This window comes from Sorex araneus, chromosome 2 (genome assembly GCF_027595985.1).
Source record: "Sorex araneus isolate mSorAra2 chromosome 2, mSorAra2.pri, whole genome shotgun sequence".
NCBI lineage: Eukaryota > Metazoa > Chordata > Mammalia > Eulipotyphla > Soricidae > Sorex > Sorex araneus.
In genome coordinates, this window is record NC_073303.1 from 95520589 (window position 1) to 95533056 (window position 12468).

General features: G+C 37.6%; 1 protein-coding gene across 2 annotated transcripts in view; it reads right to left on the reverse strand.

Moving 5' to 3' along the window:
* Positions 1 to 12468, reverse strand: part of EFR3A (EFR3 homolog A) — a 92111-nt gene that overhangs the window by 7088 nt on the left and 72555 nt on the right. For both annotated transcript variants that reach the window (XM_055126479.1, XM_055126480.1), the window contains exons 17-20: positions 12077 to 12144; positions 11015 to 11142; positions 7252 to 7343; positions 2578 to 2626 (exon numbers count right to left, since the gene is read on the reverse strand). In XM_055126479.1, coding sequence (XP_054982454.1) covers positions 2578 to 2626; positions 7252 to 7343; positions 11015 to 11142; positions 12077 to 12144 — 337 coding nt within the window. The remainder of the gene's footprint in view (positions 1 to 2577; positions 2627 to 7251; positions 7344 to 11014; positions 11143 to 12076; positions 12145 to 12468) is intronic.

Consider the following 12468-nt stretch of genomic DNA (forward strand, 5'->3'; position numbering starts at 1 on the left):
ACCTAAATTTGATTATAGGCACTAATGTTTGTTTCTAGCAGTTCTCAAACTTTCTGGTTTTGAGGCTCTTTGACACTCTTAAAAATTTATTACAAAAACCAAACCACCTCTTTAAATGTCAAGTATACTGATATCCATTATTTTAGTATATAAAGGGGTTGGTGGTATAACTCAGCAGTAACACACATGCTTCCTATGTATGAGTGCCTGGGTTTGATCCCTAGTACTGCAACCCCACCAAAAATTCTTTATTAGCATTTACATTTAAGAAACTGCTTTTACCTAACCCGATTTAAATATTCATGTTTCTTATCTAGTCCAGGACACATGTGAACTGTGACTTTGGTCTGGTGAACAAACAAGAGAGGGGTGATCATAATTCTGTATTATAATTCAGAACATATGTTCTTCAATTTTGTTAAACCTGCCACGGCTTCAAAGGGGAAATATGCCTGTTTTCTACTTGCTATCTCCACGTTTCAAAATAAACCATGCTAATTTGAACACTTGGAACAGTGCTGTCAGAGTGGCCCCCGTGCCCCTTGAAGTACCAGTTTCACTCCATTTCTTTTCCCCAAACTGCCAAATAACATAAGCTTTTTTAAAAACTGTATTTTACTTTTTTGGGCCATATCCAGTGGTGCTCAGGCTTACTCCTGGCTCTCTGCACTCAGGGCTCACTCCTGGTGGGGCTCAGGGGGACTGTATGGGAGGTACCTGTATTGAGCCCTTGTGACCCACATGCAAGGCAAGTGCCCCATCCGCTGTCCATTGCTCCAGGCCCTCTTTCATTTTTTGGCCAATGAAGACTGGTGCTCTAGGACTAGCCAGGGTGATTAGTACAGGGTTAAGGCCTTACAGGTGGCTGACCCCAGTGCAATCCCCTGCACTGCACGGCACCTCAAGCACAGAGTCAGGTAGCAATCCCAAAACAATGTCAGGTGTGGCCTAACACCCCACCCCACTTCCAGAATAATAATACTGTGCATTGGGGGAGGGGCAGTGAGAGGCTAGTTAACAGTTTGCTACTCAATGCAATCAAAGACGTACTTTATGTGATACGCTCTTCCCAAGCACATATGCTCATGGTTTAAAATAATATAAATAAACTATTTATACTGATTTGTCAAGGGAACTTTTCTGAGGTTTTTGTGCCATACTTGGTGGTGCTAATGCCAAGTCTGGGCTCTGTGCTCAGGGGTCACTCCTGGTAGTGCCTATGGGATCAAATGTGATACGAGAGATGGAACCAAAAGGAGCCACACCTATGGCAAGTTAAGTGCCTAAAGCCTGGATCTATCTCTCCAGTCTTGAGTATTCATTCTGAAGAAAATTCTTGCTTCTCTGAAGAAAATACTTTTATGACTTCTTGAATCCCTTTTAAGAGTCTCCTTCCGTGCCTACTGGAATTCTCAAAGTGTAATATGAGAAATGTTATATCCTAAGCTACAGGAGACTTCACTATGCCTTATTACTATTTTTAACTAATTCAAATTTAAACATTTGCACATATTGCTTACCAGATCAAACTCATTTTATTTAGGTAAATTTGGTCTATTCAGAAATAAGCCCTCTCATGGACTAACATGAAATAGTTCAGCTTTATTTCATGTGTGATGGGTACTTCCTACTGCCCTTGACATAATTTTTCTTAATTCTAGTATTTCCAAAAAAATAAGAGGTCCTTGTATTTCTTTTACAATCAGAAACAGTGTCCAGGAATCATTAATCTAGTGTAATTATTGTGAGTAATTAAAGGAACTATTTAAAAATAAGGTATTGGATCAGTTAATTTTCATAATTATAAGCAAAGGAGAGTTGCATTTTCTTTTTTTTGTTTTTGGGCCACACCTGGTAGTGCTCATGGCTTACTCCTAGCTCAGCACTCTGGGATCACCCCTGGCTTAGTGGACCATATGGGATTCCAGGGATCTAACTTGGGTAGCCACACAAAAGCAAGCATCACACCTGCTGTACGACTGCTCTTGCTCCAAATGAGAGTAGCATTTAATGCAAAGTAATTTACAGTCAATCAGACTTGGGTATATAAGTTAGCTATGTAATTTATTAGTTATAGAAATCTGTTCACTTCTCTGCCTCAATGTTCTCACCAATCAGGATGGCAAGGATACTGTGATACACCATTATGCTTGCTAACAATTCCAGCCAACTTCTTTCTTATACTTTTACACATTTTTAATTCACTATCTTTTTTTTTTTCAGATTTTTCATCCCTGTATGGACAAAACGAAATATATTCACTATTCTTTCTTAAATTTACACCACCAAACAAGGGTGAGATTTTTTAAAGGACACTGAAGTGTTTTTATAAATCCAGAAAAATCCACTTATATATAAAGGAATTACCTATGACACTAGAAAAACCCAAGCAACGTAGCTAAAAGAACAACTATATATTGAAATAAACAGTATAACTACATATAAAAGTCTATTTCCCTCTTTTACTTTTTTTTGGTAAGAAGCAGTTTACTGAATCTATTCTGGCATTTAAACAAATACTAAGAAAAAGATAAGCTAGCAAAAATTAGGAGTTGTCAAAGAATTCAAAAAACTCACCAATTGCTTTCTTTAATGCTTCAAAGGTTATTTCTTCAGTATTACTCACCTAAAATGAAAATGGATTTTAAGTACAATAAGGAACAGCAAGAGCAGCAAAAGACACACAGTACCTTCTATTAGTAATAAAATCTTTCATAAATTTTTTTCTTGAGTTACTTCAATCTGTGAGTATATTCTGTCCTGTCAAATGCCATATCCACTTTTTCACTGCTAGCGCCAGAAGACGCACAGCGGTGCTTCCCCAGTCAAGTATACAGAATGCTGGGCCGGCTGAATTAGCATCCTACACAACCTTGCTGCTTGAACCGCCAGTCACATAACAGAAAAGAGGGCAGCAAGAATTTCTGGAAGCTCAACAACCAAAAAGCAATTAAAACTCAAACACAGAATGAACCCGAGGAGCTTCTGGCCTGACAGCTCTCTCCTAGGTTCTATTTTTCAGTGGGGGAGGGGTCGTGAGTGGCGAAGCTTAAGGATCCCAGCTCTATTGCATAACCACCAGCGAATGGCAGAACTCGATCATTTCTTGTGGTACGACATGAATACTGGAACTGACTGGCTGAATCATGCTGCTTCTCTGGAATTTTTGGCACTCTGATACACCAAACTGCCAAAAATAGAATTTCAGGTGTACAGTGTTGTTCTAATTCCAAGCCCACCACCAGAGTGAGCATCCACCCACCAATGCTCAGTGCTGTCCACTAGCCACCTCACCTCCTTTCCCTGCTGTCAGCTCGACGAATTGTATTGGTCCCAGTGTCTTACACAAACACAAATACCTTGTTTCTCTACTAGCGTCCATGTGTCCACCCTTGTCCTTGCCCCTGGTATGATTCCCACTTCACTGTTGGTCCAAGAGTACGGTTACTCTGGCATGCTGCAGGATTTAGTTCTCCAGGATTTTGAGGATTTTTGCACTGATGTTCATCAGGGAAACTGGTCTGCTTTACGTATTTTAAAGCAGCAGCTGTTTGCTTTGCGGATTAATTTGATAATACTGGTTCCACAGAAGCTATGACATTAGCTTTATTAGGAACTTGCTTCCTGGATATTCAGGTAGTTTTTTGAAAGTTTTTGAAAGTCTGAGAGAAGTCACCTGTGAATCTGTCTGGATGAGAGCTTGTGATCTTAGGGAAGACCTAAAATTAGTCTGAATGTCCCATTTGTGATTGGCCTGTTCAGGTTTTTCAATTCCTCCTCATTTGGTTTTGATTCTGAAATTCCATCCATGTTTCCTAAATCCTCCAGCTATCAGCGTAGAGTTCCTCCTAATAACCTGTCATCATCTTTTAATTTCTGAGATCTTTTGTAATCTCTCCTCTTTCATCTCTGATAAAATTTTCTTTTTCCCTCACGAGTCAAGGCAAGAGTTTGTCTATCTTGTTCATTCTTTCCAAGAACCAGATTCTAGTTTCATGAGTCTCTTGCACTATTTTCTTGAGTTTTCATTTGTGGAAGGTTGGTGGGGAGGCACCCCCATCTGTCCTCAGAACTTACTCCTGGATGTTTGCTCAGGGGTCAGTGCTCCTTAGGCAGGTTGGGGAGACCATATAGGGTGCCAGGAATCAAAACCTTGTCAAGTGCGTGCAAGACAAGTGCCCTACCAACTCCAACCCCTACCCCAGTTTTCTTTATCACTAATTTCTGCTCCACTTTTATTTCTACATTATTTTTATAAAGTAGTTTATAATATTTGATTACATTTAATATTTGAATACCAATGTCACTACCATTACACCCTCCCACCACTATAATTTTGATTCCCATCCCGAACCCCAGCCCCTGCCTGAAAGCAGAACCGAAATAATTTATTTTGCATTGTTTGTTATGAATAAACAACTGAAAATGCTCCAAAAAGCCTATTCTTAGAGGACAGTGTGTGAAGATTGTTATATTTAACCCGGGGGCATTAAGCCCTTCTATAAGATTACTAATATGTTGTTAAGGGTTGAGCTTAGTGTGCATATATACATATATATGACACATATATTAATATAAATATATATTTATACATACATAACATGCCATGTATATTATTTATATATTATTTATTTACATATATAAGTTTAATGTATAAATATATAGTTACATATATATTTATACATATAAATACATACTATACATACTGATATATAATATATATTTATGTGTTAAATAAATATGTGTGTGTGTATATATATATATGTATATGTATATATCTCCACCTAAGATTGGTTGCCTTCTACTTTAAGCCCCATCAAATGTGATGCGTTACTCTTGGAGTATGAGTGGTGTGAGGTATGAGATGTGGAACCGCCTCATTTGCGGCCACATGGTCCCGGGATAGCTTTACTTGTAGGTGAGGCTCAGCCCGAGCATGTGGACAGCAGAGGTGAGCATGGTGGCGGCTGGATTCTGGAGGATTTTGGCTGCTGGGGCTGGGTCTCTTGGTGTGGGGAGGGGCCTCACCCGCCACATCACCCCCCAACACCCCCCCCCCCACACACACACACACACACTCCGGGGCAACCTGAATGAAACAGCCTGAATTTCTGCTCTCATTTTTAAAATAATTTCCTTTCTTCTACTGACTTTGGGATCTGTTGGCTATTCTTTTTCTGGTTTTCCTGCTGTGTGGTTAGGTCACAGCTCTGACCCTTTTCTTCTATCCTGATGCGAGTCTACATTACCATTAAGTCCCTCTGTATTACTCTTCCTGCTGTGTCCCAAAGGTTCTTCATTCCCATTTGCTTCGAGGACCAGTCTTTGTTTTTCTCTTTGATCCAGATGTTGCTACTCTGCAGCATTTTGTTCAGTTTTCAACAACAAAAAAGTGTTGTAGCTTTATCCCCCAATTTCTTGTTATAGTTAATGTCTACCTTCATGACACTGTAGTCTGAGAGGATGCTTAATTTCTTTATTTGTAGATGTATGTATGCTTTCAGTTATGCCCGAATATGTAGTCTAACCTCGAGAGTGTCCTATGAGCAATGAAGAACGATGTGTAGATGTGTATTCATCCTTTGGGGGGTGTAGGTCCTATTATGCTAATTATCTCTAGTTTTTCAATTCTTCATCTAGGGCTCTTACATTTTTACTGACTTACATTTTTACTGACTTTCTTTCTTGATACATGCTTTTTAAGTTGAACAATGCTTTGACATATTCAATGCAGAGATTACATATACAGTTTCAGCCATTAAAAAAAATACAGTACTCTAAGTATTAATGAAACTATGTACTTTAGATTCTAGAACCACGGTACCACACACAGCTTACAAAAACAAAATAAAATATTTAAATAGTTTAAAAGCATGTCCCTGCTAGTGTTGGAAGTGTTGAATGAGAAGAGTTAACATCTTAAGGTAATCATTTTCAGATCTTCTGAAATCTACTGTCAAGTCTCACGTATCAAAAGTGCCCCCGAATTTAAGGCTTTTAAGTCCTCACTTGCTCTCAGATATGTAAAGGGTGTAATATATATTGTTTAAACAACAAAAAGGCATTCATACTACTTTTTATGACACCAGCACTTATTTTCAGAGGAAATAATAGCTACTATAGTTTCTCTGAATAAAAATTAAGAGATGATATATGAGTACTTCCCTGGGACTCTGGTCATCCCTAATTTTTTAACTCATGAGCTTCTTTGTCTAAGTGCAAGGCAATACCACCACTGAAAGCAACAGACTTCATGTTTTCCCCTTAGTTCCTTTGTAATACAAAGGCATTAGCTTCCGGATCGAGCTGATCTAGAGGCAGATAAAATTTAGGAATCTTATTTTCTGTGTGCCAGTGTGCTCCCCACTACCCTGTGGCCATGCCTGGTAGTCCTCAGGGCTTGCTCCAAACGGCTTTTGTGGTGCAGACGCCCAGGTTGACTATGTGCAGAGCAAGCACCCGACCTACTCAGGGCCCAAACTTAGGCATTTTAAGTTGCCGTGTTCTAGATCTGAAGGATACATATAAATCCTCAGACTCTGTCTCGTCACTATAGCACTGCTGCACTGCTGTCCTGCTGTTCATCGATTTGCTCGAGCAGGCACCAGTTAACGTCTCCATCGTGAGATTTGTTGTTACTATTTTTGACATATTTTGGGTAGCTTGCCAGGCTCTGCCATGCAGGCAGGATACTCTTGGTAGCTTGCTGGGCTCTCCGAGAGTGATGAAGGAATCGAACCTAGGTCGGCCACGTGCAGGCAAATGTCCTACCCACTGTGCTATTGCTCCAGCCCTAGTCAATTATTTGTAACTAAACGAAATCTAACACTTGACTGGAAAAAAAGGTCACTATTATGAGCGTACAATTTCACTTATTCTTAATTCGTATTTCACATATCCCTAAAAATAAATGAGCTCTAAAGACGACTGATTTAATAATAGGTCTTCTCTAACTTACACTTCTTAATTACAAAAAATTACTATTATTTTAGTTTCTTTTGTTACAATGTGTGATCTAATGATATTATAACACATAAAATTAAGCATGTTTTTATAAATAGCTGAAATGAATTCAAATACAATTACAAAGAAATTCAAGGCTAAATCAGAGTAGTACCTATTAAAAGAAAACTGACTTGAGGATCATTTGAAGTAAAAACATAACTTTTCTTTCAAAGTATGAAGGGAGAAAAATTATTTTAAATTTCTGTCTAAACACAATGTATTCTATCATAAACTTTCAACACTTACCACATCATCAGAAGGAATGCTGTTGGGTAAAATATCCACCTGAATGGATACAGTGTCCACAATACTTTTTCTTCTAGAAAGTCGATCTTCATCTAAAATAAAAATAGTTCTTCTGTATTACTTATAAGTTAGAAGAGGTTATCCTTGATCTTTCAAATTTCAAAAACTTACAGAAAATAAAGAGTCTGTTAATGTTTTCCTTGTTCTAAAATGTATAAGCAGAGTGCTTTCATATTTGTAAATTCCATGAAGCAAACTTAAAAAACTAAATTGACAGGGTAAACTAAAATAAAATCAATAATTTAATTTCCAAAATGTGGCATTTACAACATCAAAAATGTTAACATTAACTATTTAAAAAGTCAACATAATATCAAGAGAAATAAGTTGTAAGTATTGATTTACATCAAAGCTCGCAATACCGTTTTATCTCAAAATTTTCCAAAACAGTGAAAAGTGTCACTTAGCCCTAGTTCTAGAGTGATAAGTTGGGAACTGATAACTACAAACACTTACCATGAATTAAAAGTTGGGAACTGAAAGAATTTGCTGCTTCAGTGATCACTCCTTCTCTATCACTTCTAATTATTCAATTGACTAACTCCTGATCTTTTGCTTTGTACCTCAACTATTACAGAAAATCATTTTGTTCACTTCAATGCTCTAGGCTAACCTACTGTTCTCCACTTCTGCAAACTTGTTTAGTTGTTTGGTTTCAACTAACTGTTCTGATCTTTCTTTTCTTCTGCTTAAATTTTTTTTTAATTGAAATAGTTACAAAGTTGTTCATGATTGGATTTCAGTCACACAATCTATCCCTTCTGATCTTTCACTACTTATACATTTTAAAGCAAGGTTATGATTCTACCTCGAACACTATTCTCAGAGAGTTTTTTCATATGACTCCACTGTTTTCCTCACCACTGAATTCAAGAGCTATTACACACTTCATTTTCTGCTTAACTACTTCACGGAAATTGGATTTTTCTTAATTAAGATCCAGTATACATTCTTTTCTGCTCCAGCTTTCAACATTCAAACAAAACTATTAATGGACTGAGGCTGTGTCTCAAGTGTCAGGGGAAGATGGCTGGATATAGTCTGTATCCTCTTAGAGCTTATAGTCTAAACAGAAAATAATTAGACAAACAATAAAGTATAATGATGAATAAAAACACGCTGGGGAGTAACTATTTTGTGTGTGTGTTTGTGTGTGAGGGGCTATTTTTGGGTAACTGTGGTGCACAGGGCTCACTCCTGACTCTACTTTACGGGGTAACTTTCGGTGGGCTTGAGGGACCTTATGTGGTACCAGGAATTGAACCCAGGTCAGCTGTGTGTAAGGTAAAAGAGCCTTACAGGCCGTAGTATCCCTCTGGCCCTGGGGAATAGCTAACAATCACTGGCCATATAAGAAAAAGAGAAGCCACTTTGCGTTTTACAGTACTTACAGGCTTACTCAGAGAGGGTGAGTGAAAGAAGAGCCATAAAAGTCTACAGCACTAAAATCAGTAATTCTCAAGAAAATATCTAGAAATTTCAAATGTGCGGCCAGGATGCATGTTTACAGCCGTTAAGTGCTGATAAATCTCTCTTCCTCCATGTTCATTTCGCTGTCCACCCCTAACTCTGAACTATATGAGCAAGATAAACCTAGGTAACATAGTTTCCAAGTTTTTGGTCTGTGACATAAGAGAGTCAAGAAGGGTGGCCATGATGCCAAGTGGCCCTCTGTACTCACTCTACCTTGGCTCCTTTTCTGCTTTTATCCCTAAAAGGGAGATGCTCACTTCAGTCATATTGGTTTTGGTCTTCCAATTCTCCTGGAAAGCTCTCCAGTACTGAGATTTAATCGGCACTCGACGAGCATCTGACTAACCAGCAGGAGAATTCCAACACTTTGTTTCTTCTTTTGGCTTAAGGTCATTTTCTATTTCCTCGTGGTCAGTTTTCTTTAAGACGTTCCAAACCCAGTTTGAATGCTAACATCTCTAATAAGTCATTTTTCATCTTGATGCTACTCTTCTAGTTTCCAAGGGTGTTACTGTTACAAAATTTTATCTTTTCTTACCTAAATTTTGAGTAAAACTTCCTGACTAGTCAAATACACTATTTAACCAATATAGTTGGTTATAAAGTGAATATTAGTTTTAATGGTGGTTTGAAAGTAAACATTTTTAAACTGTGTGACTAACACAGAGCTTCCCACGTGTTTTCACATCACTGTGCTTACAGAAACCTATACTTGCAAGGCACATGGAAACTAAAGGAAGAGACTGCGGGGCCGGAGTGATAGCACAGCGGGTAGGGCGTTTGCCTTGCACGCGGCCTACCCGGGTTCGATCCACAGCATCCCATATGGTCCCCCAAGCACTGCCAGGAGCAATTCCTGAGTGCAAAGCCAGGAGTAACCCCTGAGCATCGCTTGGTGTGACCCAAAAAGAGAAAGAAGGAAAGAAAAGAAAAGAAAAGAAAGAAAGAGAGAGAAAGAAAGAAAGAAAGAAAGAAAGAAAGAAAGAAAGAAAGAAAGAAAGAAAGAAAGAAAGAAAGAAAGAAAGAAAGAAAGAAAGAAAGAAAGAAAGAAAGAGAGAGAGACTGACTGCTGGATGTGTGACCCAGCCATTTTAGGAGCTAAGATTAAAATGCAGAGACACACCTGCAATATTCTCGACAACAAATGGAAAACTCAGGCATAGAATTTCAACTTAACATCACATTAGAATCTTTGTAATATGGCAATACACCACCTCTCTAACCCCATACTGTGATTTTTACTCCACTTTTAATAGTTAATTCAAAAAACTACCAAGCTACAGTCAAATAGGAATCATACAGAACAGAGGTACTACAAAAGAACAGTTCTATCAAATCATTAAACAAGGCGGCATGGACTCAAAACACACAGAATTATTTCCAGCAATGAAAAGAACCAAAAGAAATACCTAGTGTACAGAGAAAAACATATTTACTGTAGTTCTCAAGTCACTTTAAAAACTAAACAGACTGGGCCAGAGCATCAATATGTTAGGTAGGGTGCTTGCCTTGCACCCTGTTCACCTGAGTTTGATCCTTAGCACCAACATGGCTGGGCCAGCTAGGAGTGAACCCTGAGTGCAGAGGCAGGAGTGAGTCCTGAGTACAAACAGGTGTGGCCCAAATTCCAAAGTGAATTCTAAAAAAGCAAATATTGGACTCTTAACATGCCTAGAACGTTTGTTTTGTTTTCTTGTTTTTTGGGTCCAACCTGGTGATGTTCAGGGGTCACTCTTGGCTGTACACTCAGGAATTACCACTGGCAGTGCTCAGGGGGCTATACAGGATGCTGGGAATCAAACCCGGGTCAGCCGTGTGCAAGGCAAATGCCCTACCTGCTGTGCTATTGCTCCAGCCCCCGATGTCTAGAACTTTTTAAGTGCAATAACCACAGATTACTAATTAAATAATCTTCAACAATTTTTACAACTAAACATTTGTTTATAAGAAAGTATCTCCTTACTAGTATTTAAGGTATATTAATAAGTATGACATATAATATATCATAATGTTTGAGGATTAATCAAAGCTCAATTTGATTATGAAAAATCATATACAAGTATTGGAGACTTACAATAAATTTTAATAAATTCTTTGAAATTAAACAGAAGAACACTGTCCTTAAGTACGTGGAAAAAAACCCTGCAACATTACTAACTAGGGTAGTGAAAAATAAAATCACCGCCACATCATCACTCGATTAAAGATTTAATGATTTCTCTCCTCTTACCTGTTACTTGTGGTACGTATGGTACCGAGAGTCTCTCAACACTATAGCCACTTCCACCTAGTGACTCTGCGATCTTGTTGGTTAGGAAGTACAAACTTTTTTCATGCTTCTCTAAAGACTTTGGAAGCCTGTCATGATGGTCAAAACAAATTTCATTCAGTAAGTACTGTTTCACATTAGTGAATGGTTAACATGCAAACTATCAAGATCAAAGACTATATATCATAAAATTTAAAAGGGTACTTAGTGACAGAAAAATCAGTATATTTTAGTCATTAAGTTGAGCTCTTTAAAGTCACTTGGTATGTGGTCCCATACATAAGTCACCCAGACCAAAAAAAAGCCAAAACCAAAAACAACAAAAACAACAACTCATTACTGTTAATAGAAGATATATGTCAGCTAAGTGATGTAGAAAATACTTGCTCAACCACAAAAGAGTTTACCCTCCTTTCAAATTGTTAAATATTATCTCATTAGTTAAATATTATCTCAATATTAGACTGCTTTTAAAACGCAAAAAAGGTTTTTGCAAGAGGCCCATGAGGGCATCCTGTATGGTCCCCTTGAGCACTGCCAGGAGTGATTCCTGAGCACAGAGCCAGGAGTAACCACTGAGCATCACCAGGTGTGACCCAAAAAGCCAATAAAAAATTTTTTAATAAAGTATTGTCCATATATATTTTTGTTTCAACAGAAGGAAAAATGCGGTATGTAATATTGCTTTCCTTAGAACATTTCTGCTCCTACAACTTTATGAGTAATATCTGTAGTTCAAAGTTTAGAACAGATATTGTATTCTTCTAAAGGCGTGTCACTGGCATATGAGAACATGCTATATTTAACAATATCACCTCCATGTTTTTTTAAAGATTTTTTTTCATGAAAAATTGATTTTATACATTTACAACATACTAGCAATTTTATGGCAAAGGAAAGGTGAAACATAAAATTGCATTTTATGAAAAACCAGAAAGTTCATCTAATATTCTTTATTATAATGAATTGATTGCTTAATTCAGTAAAGAATGTAAAGAACTAAAATGTAAAGAATTAACATACATGCATTTATCTCTGAAAATATGCTCTGGGAGAAAATAAGGAGCTTCCATCGTTCGAATTTCAATAACCTGAAAATTATCCAAAAACAAAACAAAAATCAATAGCCTCACCTCTTAGGATCTTGCTACAAAAATTCTGAAAGCTATTAAGAACAGAAATAAATGCTCAACAGTTACTCCAACACTTGTTTAATGCATGTGAAATAAAACCACACTAAAAAAGAAATACACACACATATACATGTCTGTGTATGTACACACACACACACACACACCCCTATGTTTTAGCAAGGTCAAAGATGTACTTCCAATTTCATAAAAATGTGGCTCTCAGTGTACTTTTACTACCAAGGAAATTGGGTTTTAGAATGTTATTAAGTCAAGCAAGTAACT